This window comes from Cariama cristata, unplaced genomic scaffold (assembly GCF_000690535.1).
Source record: "Cariama cristata isolate BGI_N322 unplaced genomic scaffold, ASM69053v1 scaffold8850, whole genome shotgun sequence".
In the NCBI taxonomy this organism is placed as follows: Eukaryota; Metazoa; Chordata; class Aves; order Cariamiformes; family Cariamidae; genus Cariama; species Cariama cristata.
The window spans coordinates 1-17,386 of record NW_009592926.1 but is presented as its reverse complement, the minus strand read 5'-3'; the positions used below and the strand labels follow the sequence as shown (position 1 = coordinate 17,386).

The following is a 17,386-nucleotide window of genomic DNA, read 5'->3' as shown; positions in this document are numbered from 1 at the left end:
AAACATCCCTGGGTTATCAACACTGTTTCTAGGACAAATCCGAACCTTGCACTATACTAGCTAGGCTGAAGAAAATTAAGTCTATCCCAACCAAAACCAGTATGGCTACAGCACTGCTTTTAGTCAGTCATTTATATTTTAAGTCCCTGTGTATCTAACATGAGTACAAAAAGAAACTGTTCTATGCTGTCCACTTACTGGTCTGTTTTTCAGTATCCAGAAGCCCACGGAGCTACCAGCTAAGCTACACAAAACATTCCCTTGAAAGAAAAGGTTAAGAAAATTTAGGACAGAATCCACCAAATAATCCAAGGTCTTCAACGTTTCAATGAAATAATAATAGCAAAAGAATCAAAAAGCTTTCAGTGAAACTCTGCATGTCAGCTGCAGAAAGAGCCTTAATTTGGTAGGACCTGCTGATGGTGTGCCTGTCTGAGTCCGTCTGTGCCGCAGAAAGCACCGGGAGTTTTGCAGGGCTGATCCTCACAGAACTTTATTACTATGAAAAAAAACCCAAACAGATGAATCCTACTTACCAATGTTATGAATGACTTTGAACAATAGTAATCAAGTCCAGGTTTTTACTGTACTTTTATATTTTTAAAAGAACCTGACATATGGGAAGTATTACTTTAGCCAATGTTGAGACAAGTGCTGGAGTTTCTGTGTAAAATGGTTACAGGATGGTTTTTTAAACTTGCATTTTTTTTAAAGAAATGTTTTGAGATTTGAAGTTCTTACAGATTTTTTTTTTCCTACACGTGCAATATGCAGAAAACATATGGAAAATGTACTGTCCATAAGCCACCAGTTGTGTGGAATGTCATACAAGTGAAGCCACGTTATAGACGTATTGGGCCCTAAGGACTACGTTGTTCTTGACCGTGTTCAAGTTTGAACAGAAGGAGGTTGAGCAGCCAGAGAGTTCAGTGCGGTTGTACTTTGCCCAGTCAGGAGAGTTAAGACATGGGAAGATCCCTACCAGAGCATCTCTCAGGACAGGATGGGCACCAAGCAGTGAGAGGACCATGGTCCACAGAGAGCGTGTAATCATGCGGCAGCAGCTCCAAGAAGGAACACAGGCTCGTGAAGGGCAAAAATCAGCCTTGTAAGGAACATGCTGTAGGCAAGATGCAACAAAAGGACACGAGTGGCTTCCAGAGCACAGAACAAGGCCTTGCTCCTGCACAAGTCAGAATTTGATGCTTCTTAGGGATGATGCAAAGCTGAAAGGAAGCTAGAAAGGCGGGTGTCAGGGCAGTGTGTGCAATATGCAGCTCTCTAAGGAAAACACTGGTGGTGGAGATAGAGGTCAGTGCGAGATGCCTCCCTGCAGGCTGTATTTAAAGCCGTTAGCTGCTTGGGAGTCCCACTCAGGGATCCTTTGTGGAACCTGTGTTTTTCATTCAAAGAACTGAGCAGGAGCTATGCTCTGCCCTTACAGAAAAGTTAAGAGGCATCCCCTGCTTTGATTAAAGCTTTTGATTCAGTATTTGAGAGACTTGGTTTGCTTTCTTTGGTATTCATTCTCTGTGCTGGAAGACAGGCAACCCTTATCTACTTGTCAGGGGTCTCCCGCGAGAAACTGTATTGGACAGTGGTCTTCATTTCTCTTGCCGAAGGTGGGTCACTATCCAGTAAAGAACACAGCTGAACCTACCTGCATCGGATGCCGAGGTATTCTGGGAGGAAAAGGTCCCCAAAAGTACTATTTTTATATACTATCTAAGGAATGAAGCCAGAATATGCCCAATTTCAGGAGAATATTGTACCTACAGAGTAATATACCCTCTTGAACATCCCATTGATGATCCTGGATCATCTGCATCCAGGGTGAGTGCATTAGCTTTTTCATGTGTTAAAGAAAAGAAATTAAGAGCATTTCTCTTTCTTTGGTTGCACTAAATATCATCTATCCCTGTGTTTTGTAATGTGCCTCATTCACCTGCTCTGTGCTCAGTGCACTCTTGAAGCAATTGCTTTCTTTTTTTAACTTGTTAGTGGAAATAGAGGGAAACCTGTTTTCAGGATGCTGGTTGTCGTTATGGGCAGGTAAAGCGCTGAGCTGCTCAGTCTGTTAAAAGGATTGTGCATGCTTGTAGAATTGGACTGCTCAGCACCAAAGGAACTTTTTAAGGTCTTGGACTGTGGCTGAGGGCAGCCTAGGTGCTTCTGTAGCTGGTACGTATGCAAGGCTTTAAGAATAACAATCCTGGAATTAGTTGCCTAAATTTTACCAAGGTCCCATTGAAATTGTAAAGGGTCTGACGCTCAGAGATACTTCGGTGTCTGTCCCTCTCGCTGGTGTTGGCGGGAGGTGCTCGCTGCAGCAGGTACGAGAATCTGACCCTGGGGGACCGCGCTGAAGCGGGCAGGAGCTGTAGTTCTCGAAAACTTACGCTTTGTAAGGTTTTCATGCGCTTAAGTTTTTTTTCAACGTAATCCCAACCTGTTGAACATGTCTTGTTAGGTTGTTAAAGATAATGTTAAATTAACATGGAGTGAAAAAAACTCTCTGGGAGAAGCTGTTTAAATCTGGATATTTTCTTGGTATGAGTTGGAAACAATCTGTTAATGTCTCTTAGAGCAAGGAAAAAAATTCAGATGATTTATCCGTAGTTACATTGCTGGCAAGTTAAATTATATTTCTTATAATTAAATGATTTTTTTAAATACAAAAGTAGTTTTTAAATAATAGGAAATAATTTCTACCTACAGATTTTCAATGTCTTTTGCTTGTGTTTCTGCATTAAACATTAAGATAACAACAGGTTTCAGCTAGCTTGCATCATCAAAGCTAAACAGTATTTGTCTGAAAGAAAGTTTTAGTAGTATTGGAAATAACTGTTCATAAAGCCTCTGTTATTCTGAACATCCAGACTGGTATTTTCCTTTCTGAACTCCCTCTTCAGCTTCCCATCTATTATAATTGAAAACAAATGTGGATTCTCTTAATTCCTGTATAATTGTGCTCTACTTAAAAAATTCAGTAGAACATCTTTATGAAAGAGAACTGCAAATAATCTCTTTATACAGGCATTGCTCTGCAACTACTAAAAATATAATAGGCTAACAACACACAAATCTTCAATTTCTTTCCTTAGAAAAAGGAATAGCACAAATTATAAATATTCAGTTAGGCCATTTAAATATAAAAGAGATGTAACTCAGTTGAGTTTGGACCGGGGGGGGGAGGGGGAACGGGACACCAAACAAAAAACACCAACAAAAAACCGCCAGACCCAATTCTAACCTGTGTAGAAGTAAACATGTAATGTTGTATCTAGTGGGTAGAGGTATTATTGGAACAACTTTAGACTGAGGTGCAGGGTAAAAGATTTCTTAGCCTATTTTATTGGTATTAGCAGCCGTTAGCCCCATACAGCAAATCTTGTTTTTGTTGAATAAAAGATAGCTGCACAAGCTGCATAAACACCTACGTGTGTGTCCTGAAAAGCGTTGTGTTGGTACCTGATGTTGAGGGCAATGAGAAATTAGAGAGCGAGATGACTCCGTGCTGTGGCATCCTCCGCTCCTGAGGCGGAGACTTCTGAGGACCCTTCCCTGGGCGCGGGCCGCCGACCCCGGGAGAAGCGGGGGGCTCGGCCCCAAAGCCCCTGGAGCCCCCTCTGTGCTTCACGGGGGAAACCGGGGAGGAAGGGCGGGCATGTGGTGTTTGCCTGGCACATCATAGCGGGGGGGAAGGCTACAAACTGCTGAAAAAGGAAAAGGAAGGCTCTTCAGGGTTTAGGGGTCCTTTGTGGCCTCAGGGGGTGTCGGGGGGAGTGGGGTCGTGTCTGTCGTGGCAACTTTCTGGAGCAAACAGAATACCGGGACGGCGGGGCAAGGCCGTGCCTCTGGGGACTGCACCATCACCTATAGCATCTACGTTATACCGCGTCTCTTGCCTCTGTCCCGTACAGCAAGACGTCCAAAGCTCCTGGAAGGGAGGTGCTGGAGCAAACAGGGCTTTGTAGCCAAATAGCTGGAAACATGCATACCCATGATTTTGCGTTTGTTCTCTCTTTAATTCTTATCATAAAGCGTAACGCTTAGATGGAAATAGCAATATACGTACTGGAAACATGCTGCTAGAGCGTGTTCTTGCGAGATCATAACATCAAACTGTTTGCTGCATGGATTCGGATGGCTGAGCTCAGGTATTTGTCAACGATGACACGGATGAATGAAGGCATGAGATGTTTGACATCTGATCGGTAACGCTCAGTACAAGAGAGCTTACACAGAAATTTCAGATACATACTGTAGATGTTACATCATAATACAGCAACTTATTCCTGTAAACAGAGTCCGTTTTGGGTGAGGCCACAGCTTCTTTTGGTTTTCTTATTACTTTGAGATATTTAGTAAAGTAATGAAATACACTTTTCTTTTCAGTGTTCTGTTTCCTGTGGAAAAGGTTTGAAGTTTCGTGATGTGCATTGTTTTAATAGCTTCCAAGCTAAAATAGAGGAAGGAAACTGCAGACATTTAAAAAAACCACGGACGTACAAAATATGTAGAGCTGGAAGATGTCCTGCTTGGAAGGCCAGCAGATGGAAAGAGGTATGTAAAATCTGCTATAATTATGTTCTGTGTGAGAGTACAAGACAAGATCGTATTCATGACACCCTGCTCCAATGGAAGTAATTGTCAGGAAGCTGGTTTTTTATATGCATATCGCAATTAAATCTACAAATTAGTATGTAGTTCATTATATTTTCTTTTAAAAGTAGTTAAAAGTAGATACTGTGAAAACTGAAAGTATTTGGTAATCTGAACCTTGTACTGAATAGGTACCTTGTAAATTCAAGACAACTGTAAATTTTTTAAGTTTACTCCTTGCCTTCACTGATGAATTCAGTAGTACCACTGTAACTGCTGTCATAGTCTGAATATTGAAGTGAAGCCAGGGTTGTGGGGAAAGGAGAAGAAGGGATTGTGGGCACAGGTGCTGGCCTTTTCCCTGGTTCGGTCCTGTAAAAGGTCTCTCACCTTGTTGTGAAATTGTGTGTCACTGATCACGTGGCGATAGTTTGCATTTCACTCGCTCTTTCAAAATACAGTTCCCCACACTGATAAAGACACATGACCACTCTCCACAACTTGGCCACGCTGGCTAGAGCAATACCTGCTCTGTGATTAGGCTTGAGTCTGTAGGCAGGCTTTGGGACCTAATCGTGCTTCTGCCTAGGGTAGAAGGGGGCTGTCTATCTCGGCAAGCCTTGGTGTTGTAGTCAAATGACTTTGGCCAGGAAGGAGGAAAAGAGGCATGTGGCAGGAGGCAGGACCTTTTTAAGCTCCTCACGATTCAAAATCCTTAGTACTACCTGCAAAAGAAAGAGAAGTACCCTCAAAAGACTGCACCATTTGCAAGATTTTTCTAACCTGAAATACTGAGATTTTTTTCTTTCATTTCAATATTTGCATTTTAAAACAACAGACAAGACCGTCAGTCTGTAATAAAGAAATGATGAAAACTCAGATTTTAAACTGTTTGGTCTTACAAAAAATGTAAACTTTTGCTTTGCGTATGCCTATAGTGCATGTTCCTACCATGAATTAAGATAAGCAGCAAGATCAGTCTAGGTAACTCCGATGCATTTATTTTCCATATTTCTTATAAATTTTTATTTTCATTGTAGTTTTAAATTTTCAACATAAATTTCTTCAGATACAATGAAACACTAGTATGGTAGGGGCCATGAAGTATCCTAAGAACTTGTAATAATGGCAACTGTACCACCTTCTGGAGACTGTCTCGTTTCACACTGACATAACTAATTTTGATCAATTTTAGTGTTCTGTATCCTGTGGAGTGGGGTTTCAGCAAAGGGACATCTACTGCCAGCTGACGGGCCTGGGTCAAGTGAGCGAAGCAATGTGTGATGGTGATGCTCGGCCCGCTAGCAAGAGGCATTGCTGGCTGCCTGCCTGCCCGCGATACCAGTGGTTGGCAGATGAATGGGAAGATGTAAGTAAGGCTTTCAACTGGTACGAAGTAGCTGAGTGATGTCAAAAGTTCCCCCCCGCATTTGGTTAAATTTCTAATAGCCGTTATGTTGCAGAGTAAGTGACCATGCTGAATATTTTGAAGGTCAGGCTTGCAAAACTGAAAAAAAAAAAGTGACAAAAAATGTCAAAGGCTTTGTTTACTCTCTTATACAGGATTTGCTCGTCTACTGGTGTAGACAAAAGCTCTCGTGGAGTTCTGAGCAGGTCTCTATTAATAGAACTGTGTAACTTGAATCCGGAGTTCTTTACATAGTGCATAAAACGTTTAATAAAACCTCATTATGAAATATCATTTGAAAAATCCCACTTTTTAAGAACAGAGATACAAATGAAATGTCAGCTGGAAGTAAAAACCTCAGAGGTAAAACCTTTGGCAACAGTTTTTCCAAGAAGATCTGTTTGGAAGACTGACCGGAAAAGATAAGCAAAATAAAACTCAGCATTCTCCTATCAAATATGCATTTTCATATTTAAGAAAATCTAAAGATACCCTCAGGAGAGAGCTGTCACTTTTAAAGATGTGATGACTATTTTCTACATGTTAAAAATTTAATAGCTTTTTTCTCTATGTGTGCAAATATACGAACATATATAGAGTTAATACCAAAATTTATGTATAATTCCTGAAATGGTGTACAGAAGAGCCTGTCTCTTACTGTAACACTAAACAAAACCCCAGTTTGTTTGTTTGTGGCATCTTGATAACCTGCACTATTAAATTTCGTAGGGCAATCCCCCTGAAACTTTGAATATGAAGACTCAAAAGTCTCAGGGACACAATGCTGTAGAAGTGACTACTGTTAATATAGAAATCATTTGTTGATGCTCTGCAAAACCTGGATTATATTCATGCAGTTCGGACATAAATATTCCTCTGTTAAGCTATAGTGAAGGAAAGCTGACAATGTATGTTTCTTCCAAGTGTTCTCTTCTCAGATGTAGCTGTTAAAATCAGGAATTGGTGGAAGTGGCTCAGAATGTCCTTTTAGCACAAATACAGACTCTGAGAATGAGGGTGAATTTTCCTTTCCCGTCAAACTTTCGTATATTCCAGCTGGGTATTTGGAGCTCTCCGCTACAAATGCATTGCGTTTCACTGCATCTTCTGGCTAGTGGCATCTTCTACATGGATATTGCCGTTTGCCTGAAATTCCTGCGTTCAGTCCCCTTCTCTCACCAGATTCATATATAGCCCCGTACATCTAGTATTAATAGTAGTTCAAGTGTTTATCCATCTGTATTGCACTCCCGGTGCAGTACGTCCTCCACCAAACTCACAATATTTTGCAGAGCTGTCTCAGCTCTGAGTGCTTGTGTGTCATTTCTCACCTCACCAGTCACAGCAGAGCAGAACATTTTCCAGATCTAGCGTGTCTCTAGCGTGTCACCAGGAGGCTGGATGATAGCAGCAACCAGTATCCTCCTACCAAATATCGATTTTCACACTAAAGAGAAGAACGTCTACAAGCCTAATGTATAAAGCATAATGAAAATGATTCTTCTGTCTGTCCCCATTATCCCATGACTGTGTTATCCCTTACGTGCCTAACACCCTGAGCTGCTCCATGCCCTTAAAAGATGAGGTGTTTCTGTAAGCTGCACCAGCCAACTGTGCCCACACTCCTTCCCCTGATGCAAGTCCACACAACGTTTTCATTCTCTGAGTGACGAGGTTTCTTAAAGGCTTAATGCATGTATGGCTTCTGTTGCTGGGCCACAGTCTCTTGTGGACCTTTGGGGAGGTAAGCCTCTCGCTGATTTACTCTCATTGCTCTCCCTGATCTCCTGCCATCCTCTTTGTCACCTCATCTTTTCCACAAAGGCGGCAATCACTCAGCAAGACTGGGGGATTATACCCACTTCATGCCCTAATCATGAGTCAATGCTTAAATTTCTCCTTCAGGTCTTAGGACCTTACTTCTACCTAATGCAAGTGAATTTTTGTTGGATTTTTTTTTTCCCCTCAAGACTCCTTCCCCTGCACCCCCCTCACCCCCCCAAGAGTGATGACAGGCTGCTCCTCAGGTGTAATACAACTGTTGTTTCTCCACATCAATAAGGTGATGTTACTGATTGTTTTGCCTATTAACTTGTTGCTCATGTGGAGCGAATAAAAAGCTAAAGCTTTTCATCTGAATGATTGCTTATCTGGGTCTCTGCACGTTTAGAGCTTTCAGGTCACGTGAAGTCTGTAAGCCCAGGTGTATATTTTGCAGCTTCTTTCAATAATGAACTTATGTCAGTGAAATTTGTGGAGCAGTTCCTTGGGCTCAGTGCTTGCTCATCTGAGACACCCGTAGCTGGGGACGTGCTCTTGATAGGTATTCCTTAGCCTGAACCTCCCCGTTTCTGGGATCTGGTGGCAGCGAGGTTCTCGCCCTGTCCTGGCAGAACTGTGACGACTCCATCCCACCAGCCCACCGTGGGCAGGGGTCTGAGGACACTCAGGGCAAAGGCACAGCCTCCACGGGTACTGCTGCCCAAAGCTGCCGCTGGCTTCATTAATACGCAGCTGTGGTTTGTTTTCTTTTATCAGCATAAAGTCATGTGCGTGCTATGTGCTTCAAGGGATTCTTTTTGCGTTGTTTTCAAGACTAATTTACTGCTTTCATATTTCACTGAAATCCTTTTTTGGCTCTTCCCTTTTTCGTATAGAAGAACTTTTTCACTCAACCTGTCATCTTGGCCTGACACTTTCATTTTCTCATCTGTCTTGCCCGACAGTTAGTTTCATGTCATTATACACCATTGTTTTTTCAGCTGATTAGAGGTACCTGAACTTTGAAAACAAAGTAGAGGATTTTGATTCAGTCTGACACTGACAGCAGATGTCATAGAAGGTGTTGCTGTCTGGGTTTTACTGGTGTGTGGCAATCAGCAGATAACTCTGTTCTGTAAATGGCTAGTTTAAGTACAAAAACTGTGACTGTTTTTCTCACTCTCAGTGCTCAGCATCGTATAGAAGAAAGGAACTACACCGGAAGGTTAAGTGTGTGGCTGAAAATCAGTTCCAAGTGGATGAAAGCCTCTGTGATCCTGCCACAAAGCCTCCATCAACCAAAAACTGCAGGGTAGCTCCCTCTAAATATGTTGTGCTTACAGGAGACCTGTCACAGGTAAACGAACTATACTGCTCACACATCTTTCACGTAACTTTACATTTAAGATTGCAATATTGCTGTACAATGTACATTATGTGTGCAGAGAAAAAAAAAATTTATATTTTCATCTGAACACGGATGACTAAACTTTCTCCACATTGAACCTTCCAGTCAGCCGTGTGTGATTTATTGTAGTGACTGTTACCAGTCTTCTGGTAGTCCCCTGGCACCTGTGAACACCAGGTAGAGAACAGCCCCTACCACAGGATTCCTTCACTGGTTCCCAGGAATCTCTCTTGCAAGCTGATCTCACTGAGGCGAACAAAAATCTTTCCCTTGCATTCCGTGACGTGATGGATCAGTGCCTTGTCTCCCGTGCACACCTGCACTCCCTACGGCCGCGTGTCCGTGTGCGTGCTGAGCTGAGAGGGGGCAACGCCAACGGCTCTGGAGCCTCCGGGAGCTCCGAGAAAAGGGCAGCACGGGACTTTCCATCTCCTTGCACCCCTAAGTGTTGTGGACCTTCACTTCTGCACACTGATATACCAGCCCCAAGGTGGCACGCATCAGATCACAGGCTTTTGCCAAAGCGAGGACCAGAGCTGACTTATCTGTAATTGCAATGCTGCGGAACGGTTGTTTCACAGAAATAATGCCTGTGTTTGGGGATTTTATTTCAGTGCTCAGCCAGCTGTGGGATTGGTCACCAGCAGAGGATCACATACTGTGTTGGAATCCATTCTGTTCAAAATCAGCATGCCCGTGGCCTTCGGACTGTGGCGTACCGAGACTGCCCGGTAGAGCCATCCCCATACACTTATAAATGTAATATCAAAGGATGTTCACAGGCGGCTACCTGGAGAGTGGGGAAGTGGACCCAAGTGAGTACAGATGTGCAAACTCATTTTCGATAGCTGTTTCAAACAGAAATGAATGCCAAGACTAATTTGCTGACATAATTATGTTGGTTATTTACTGAACTAACCCTTGCTGGCTATCCACACCTAGTGCTCAGTGTCCTGTGGAGTGGGGGTAAAGGAGAGAACCGTAGCATGTATGACTGAAAATGGCTTATCCAGCGACTTGTGCCTGCCACGTTTAAAACCAAATACCAGAAAGCTCTGCCGTGAGGAAGAATGTAAGTGATAGCTCTAATTTTCAGCTGAAATTAATGCTTTCTCAGGTTACTTATATAAAAGCTATAAAGATATTTGGAGCAGAATTATGCAAAAGTAAGTCCTAAAACTAAGCTCTATTCATGAAATATATTAATATGATTTAATCATTCATTTTGAAGGTGAAATTCTTACCACCTGCAAAGATATCCAGATTAAAAAAGGGATTAGAAAGGATGGTGAATACCTACTTGATGTTAAGGGAAGGATGATAAAGGTACTCTTAATATTTATGAGTTTTATGAGCACATATTTTTATGAAATAATACTTTTCTAATAAAGATTTTGGTAAAGGGTTGCATTTTCTCTTCCAGATTTATTGCTCAGGCATGCACTTAGAGAATCCCAAAGAATATTTGACATTGGTAAAAGGTGAAGCAGACAACTTTTCTGAAGTATATGGATTCAGGTACAAAAGTGGTTTTGCAACTTTATGAAGTGCATTTATTCCTTCCAAAATAAAAGAATAAAATAATACTTGCCTTTTCTGAGAACAGAAGAGTAGACTTTTTTCCCTCGATTTGCTGTTTTGAATATCCAGACATATGAACACACATGCAGAAATGTGGATACTTCCAGGCTGAAGTTGTGTTAATTGAACTAAATGATTGTAAAAATTTTCTGTCTTGACTTTAGTAGAAATTACTTCGATCCATGCTAGTGTTTCAGATGAGCCAAGATTAATAGCCAGGCTTCTTGTTCAGTAACTGTTTGGTATTTTTTATGTAGCATGGTGCAATGCAATTAATTTTCACTATGATGTTGTGTTATGGAAAAATGTCAAAAGGAAAACTAAATCTTTGCTATTCTCTAGGCTGCAGAATCCATATGAATGTCCTTTCAATGGAAGCAGAAGGCAAGACTGTGCCTGTCGAAATGATTACCTTGCAGCTGGCTTCACGGTTTTTAGCAAAATAAGATTTGATGTAGCTTCCATGCAAATTAAAAGTAAGCATTTTGGCAGTTGTAACCAGTGTGAGTGTTCTATTGAAATTGCACGTGGTCATAATTACCAAATTACCATTTTGACGCACTTATAGATCCAGTTGTGCCATTTTTGGGCAAACAACATTCTTATTTGCTTTAGGAATTCAATGGGAATTTCAAAGAAAAAAAAAATAATCAAGAAACCACCACTGCTTCCCTTGTTAGTTTGCCCCAAGTAGTCAAGTGGCACGAATCTTGCAGATTCCTATTTTATATGTGAGCTAGCTTCAGTTTCTAAGGTTTTGTTCCCCTTATTCCATTTCCTTTTAGTCCCTGGCGAATTTTTCTTGGGAAAGTCGTCCTGTGCCGTAGTTAGTCCCTTCTCAACCCTTGGCAGACCTACAAAAATGACAGAGAATCTTGTGGCACTTTCCAGCCCCTCGTGAAAGTACCAAGGTGGCCCACAACCAGCCCCCCTGGAGCTGTGTCCAAGGGCACGTCCCTCCTCCTCCTCACCCCCTCCTATCTCAGAAATAAAACTGGGCTTGTAGCTTGGACTGATGTTGCGTTAACCAAAATGGACCATTTAAAATGTGGTTTCTAAAAAACCAACCCAAAACACACACAAAAACCCCCTCCAAACAAACAACAAACCACCCCCCCCAATCCAAAACACCCCCGTACTAATGCTTTTTCACGCTGTTTTCACCTGAACTTCTACGGCAGCGTTCACTGTTAAGTAATTTTCTGTTTTCTAGCCACAGATTTTCTTTTTGCTCAGACTATACTTGGGAGAGCAGTCCCGTTTGCTACGGCTGGAGATTGCTACAGTGCTGCCAGATGTCCACAGGTATTTATGGGGTTTTATCCCCTTGAAACGCACACGTAAGGGGGGGCGGGTTTTTGGGGGGGGATCTGTGTGACTGGTTTGGAGCTGCAAGGTTCTACACCAATCTCCTATTCTGTCTAGTCTGTGTACTACATTAACAAGTATTTTTTCTCTACTCTTTTCTCTCCTGTTCCACTGTCTTCCCCCCTGCCTCCCCCCGTTTCTCCCTCAAATTGTTTACCCCACACTTGCCCTCTAGGCTCCTCGTCTGTATATCCAGCTTTCTACAGATTTCATGTCTTGCTCTCCCTCCCTCTGGGCGTGATGTATCCTTTGTTTCCCCTGATCCCTTCTCAATCCTTGTTCTCCCTTAGTGACTTTCCTTTTCCATAATCCTGCAGAATTTTCTTATCTTTTCTCTCTCTCCTGGTGCTTCATATCTTTGAAGACTACCAGAGGAAATCCTGTTTAGCAGTATAATTTAAAATTTATGCATCCATTTGTGTGTCTATGTTAGTATTTTAGTTGGGATTGAATTGTGTTTTTTAAGGTAATCCCTATATTGACCCAGTTTACTGTTTGTTGGCTCACATCATGGAGCAGTCTTGAGAGAGATGAACGGGATGCCTTCTGGATGAAACTAAATCAAACAACGAGCTCCAGAAGAAGGATCTTAATGCACTCTATCTGCTAATGAGGATTCAGTCTATGGGACTAGATGAGAGCTAGTCCAAAGTAAAACCCCGACCTGTGTACTGTATACAGACGTCGGGCTCTCTGACCCAACGTTTTCACTCTACGGATCTGCTCATCCTGCAGTCTCTCTGCTAACGCAGACGTAGCCCTAGTCTGAACCAGGCAACCTAGGCTGCCTTTGGAGCCCGTTGGCAGCAGTGGGATTCCCTAGAAACCAGTTCAGCTAATCTTACCCAGTTAGACACCTTAGAATGAGGTCAGCCGTCCTCTGCAAGTGCGTCCTTCTTTTCACTGATTATAAAGGGAGTTAAGATCGACTAGCTCAGACTTGCATGGAGGTCAGTGCCTGTTGTCCATCTGTCCTAGGTGCTTAAACTTAGGACAGGCTATGTGGGTGGATGCATTCAAGGACAGTTAGAGACAATTTAGGTACAATTTAGGTACGAATGAAGTCCCTAAGTGAGGCAGACTTAACCCCTGACAAGAAAACATTACAGTGTTGGATACCTTCAGCCTGCAAACTCTTTGGGCTTAGTACAAATCTATTTGCAATCTGTAACTGCTGCTGGGAAGCTGTTCTGCTTACGTGGTTTTGCACTGACGCATTTCTGTCTCTAAGATCTGCACCGAAAGTGACACTTAATGGAGTAAAAAGGCCTCCATGCCCGCACTCTGTCCCTGAAATCTGTTCCTGGCCTTGAGTATGCTGCATGACGCATCAGACAGCTGTTAAGCTGTCATTATAATTGTACATAGCTCTTCCCATTTATTTTTGCAAAATGATATCACCGGGAATGACGTTACTTTGGGCCTGTTAATTGTGGAAAGCTTTCCACGCTGTTTGTATGAATTTCCTCCAGATGCTTTGTCCATTAAATGGAAATCTCTCACTTTTGGGGCACTTGAAGACCAACCTGCCCTATGCATATAAGCTTATGTTAGCTCATCCTGAGTATCTGAGTGCTATGAGCACGGCAACTTTACGTAGAAGTGCTCTCAAAACAAATCTGCCATACTGACCAATAAAAGACTGAATTTTTGTGAAGGAATTTCAGTGAATCACAACAATAAAGGCTGAATGCTGTATTTTTATACACGCACACATACATCTACCCACACAAATATTTATATATATAAAAATATTTTTAAAAATCTGACTATGATGATATTAAGCAATAAAATACAGAAGCTACCATATGTAATAGAAATGTTATCCTTGCTAAAGCTTTGATCTCAGGATTTAGGCAATTTTAACTAGGTCTGAATACAGAAATTCAGGCCTTCAGTGAGTTGTATGGAGGTGCGCAGGAGTCTTCTGATTGTAGTGCTGCCTAAACTGATCATCGGGCTCTTTGCGGAGGTAGTACTGCTTTCCACATACTGCAATTCTGTGTGAATGCAATTTAGTAATCTTCTGTACCCCAGTTTGTTTACCAAGGCAGTGCAGTTTGTTGCTTTTAATACATTTCTTATTCTCATATGAACTGACTGTTTTAAACCTACTTTTCAGAGTATGTATTTGCGTAGGCAAATATTTTAGAATCAATAAACTGTCTTGAATGGTTTATATTGCAGACATTGCACTTAGCAATGAATTTATTTATTTTAACCTCCACTTATATTTGTGTTCAATTACATTATTTGTTATACTGAAAAAGAAATGGAAGATAAGATGATGATGCTTCGACAGTGCACTTGCAAAATTTGGGAATTAGATGGCTAAGAAGTGATTTGTCCATAATTGGCAGATGGCAGTAGGTCCTGACCATGTTATTTCCAAAAAGTTCAGGCACTTTAAAAAAAAAAAAAAATCTTTCAAGAAAGCCAGCCTAATTCTTGCGTGTTACAAGTCTGTACTTTTTGTAAATCAAAACTTAGTATGTAGAAAGGAGGCTAAAATAATTTGGCTTGTCTGATATTAGTTCTGTATTCAGACTCTGCAGGCAGATGCTGCAGGTCAACTGATGCACAGGTGCTACTTACTGCAGAATAACTTGGTTGTCGGTCTGTGTCCTGAGCGTCCAAAAAAAGGGTGTAGTGCAGTGTAACTAACCCAGGTTAAGTACACACCTTTGAGTACTTCATGTCTAGGTATACCCTAAGTGATACGTGCAGATATACCAATGTAAAGTGTTTTAGTGTTTTGAACTCTGTTTATCAGCTCTGTATTTTACCTTTTGCTTTTTTTTTGTGTGTGTGTTAGGGACAGTTCAGCATTAATTTGGCTGGTACGGGTCTGAGATTATCCAGTACAGTAAGGTGGATTGCTCAGGGCAACTACGCAACTGCTGACATACACAGATCCCACGTAAGTCAATGTGGTTTTCCTTTACCTCCTCTTATGGCTCACAGTATTATGCCTCCAGGTGTGTCTGGAGTGATGACTCTGTAGTGAAAGCTACTTGTGAATCAAAAGTAGTGCTCAAGGTCTCTAACCCATCTAAGTCATCTTCCAGATGTAATGCAAAAACTATGTTTAGTCACACTGCCCAGAATCGAATCCAGATAAACACTGCCTGCCTACCCTTCATTTACTGATTTTATTAAAAGTTTATTAAAAGTTTTGAAGATACTTAGTAATACTTTAAAAAAAAAAAAAAAAACAGAATACCCCAAGGAAACATTTCTTTAGAGTTACCCTACTACAGAGGATCCTTACAGATGGTTCACCTCCAACTTGATTTGTGAGGGAAACCAAAAGAGCAGTTGAGCAGGAGCAGTAAGCATGCACAGTTTAAGACAACACTGGATGGTAAGCCAGGAGAGAAGGTATCCAGCGATACTGATAAAGGATCTCTGGGCCTGTGTTGCTAATTTGATGCTGTCTCTTGATTTAGTGTTTGTAGGTACGACTTGTCAAAACTTCTGTTGTGTGCAAACCTCGAGGAGCCTTTTGTACAACTGTGATTTCTATCGCTTTTCTTGATTGACTGCTCTCTTTGTCTAATTCCCAGGATGGTACTAAAATATATGGAAGATGTGGAGGATTTTGTGGAAAATGTATTCCTAACGCAATTATTGGTCTCCAGCTTCAAATACAGTGAGAACTCTGATGTGGTAAGAGCATCAAAGCAGGGACATCAGCCGTTTAGGCATAAATTGTAGGTGCTGTGTAATATACATATATTTTAATTCTTTCATCTCTGTAATGATCATTACTGTAATAGTACTAAGAATTCCTGTTTTCTTCAGTGTTTATTCAGAGATGTATTATCTGTTTGTGGGATAGCAAGTGCATAAATCAGTCATAAACCTTCAGGTTTTAATGGAGAGGCATTCATTCAAGATACAGTGTATATTAGCAAATAAATTGCTCTGAGGTTACTACCATGGGTAGCGCTCTAAATTGTACTGTAATTGTAATACTCTACCTGCAACTAATCAGTGCAATTCTTTATGCAGTATTCAGTAAAATTTATACCGTACTGGTTTTCTTGATCAACTGTACTAAAATATAGAAAGGAAAGAGTTATTGCTATGTAGAGAAGACAGGTAATAATTTCAAATACTTCCAATTTTGTGAAACCTTTTAGGAATTATCTGTCAAAAACTTACAGCAGAAACATATATAACCAACATACTTGAGCTAGTTTCTATAGATCTGTGTGTTTCTCTGCCAGTAAAAGCATTTTTTTCCCCATCCCTGTCATTATATTCTTTGTGGCGCTCAAATACTAGCAGTAATCCTGAGAAGTGTGGTTTAAGCTCTGTAGTCTCTATAGCACATGTTAAACATCTAGGCTTAGTTTTGTTGTGGTTACAGGAAAAAAAAAATAAGGAAACAAATTGCTTGGAAATCCGATTTTAAATCCTTGCCTCTCATCCAAGTATACTGTAAAAGCAGTGTATTCTGTTTACCGTAGCATCTTGTTATGTGCTTGTATGAATAGGTATTTACTAAACACTTTCTGTATGGGCCTCACTCCTTTATACTGGCCGATGGCATAGTAGGGAAGGCTGTAGTGCGCATCCCTCTCGTAGTCCAATTCAATGTAGTTTTCAGTGACATCAGTGAAAACCCCGGGCAGAGGCAGCATCAAGCCCTACAGTGGTTTTGCTGTCCATCTTTGACTCAGTTTAATTTTTCAATATTTGTAAATACAATTCTAACATTCGCTAGTTAAAATTACTTCTTCCAGAAAAGTAAGTGTATGAAAGAGTTACAAGGTCTTAAAAATGATCTAGCTCTTTGATTTGTTGTTTTGTATTACTTTACAGTCCAGAACTGCGGAAATATATGCATACAAATATTTCAGGGCCAACTCTCAGGTATTCAGAATAAAATTTTCTACATGCATAATAACATACATTATGTACCAGATAGCTATATGTGGTTTTTCTGACAATATGCATTCTGTAAACCAAATATTTGTTTTGCATGCCAGTACAATCGGTAGATCAAATGGCAGCTCTATCACACTCTTACCCACAAAGAGTTAGCCATGAATTAGCAATATGTATTAAAACCAATACTGTAGCACAGAAGTATAAGCAGCTACTTTTTAGGTAACACATGTAGGTAATTATTTTGTGATCTCTGCATCAGAAATGTATTTTTGCACTATGTGCCTTATATTAGTTGTAAACATTAATAAGAATCTAAAACATTATTTTCCTAGAAATGTTTACATTCATAATTAAAA

The 17,386-nt window shown here is 40.9% G+C and overlaps 1 protein-coding gene across 1 annotated transcript in view; it reads left to right on the top strand.

Annotated features, from left to right (window-relative positions):
* ADAMTS20 (ADAM metallopeptidase with thrombospondin type 1 motif, 20) overlaps window positions 1-15,783 on the top strand; it is a gene marked incomplete at both ends in the record, with an annotated part of 83,012 nt that extends 67,229 nt beyond the window's left edge. The window contains 11 exon segments of the mRNA XM_009702176.1: window positions 4,399-4,566; window positions 5,801-5,974; window positions 8,961-9,131; window positions 9,797-9,997; window positions 10,125-10,254; window positions 10,414-10,508; window positions 10,606-10,700; window positions 11,106-11,239; window positions 11,977-12,068; window positions 14,947-15,051; window positions 15,698-15,783. Coding sequence (XP_009700478.1) covers window positions 4,399-4,566; window positions 5,801-5,974; window positions 8,961-9,131; window positions 9,797-9,997; window positions 10,125-10,254; window positions 10,414-10,508; window positions 10,606-10,700; window positions 11,106-11,239; window positions 11,977-12,068; window positions 14,947-15,051; window positions 15,698-15,783 — 1,451 coding nt within the window.
* Between the last annotated feature and the right edge of the window lie 1,603 nt (window positions 15,784-17,386).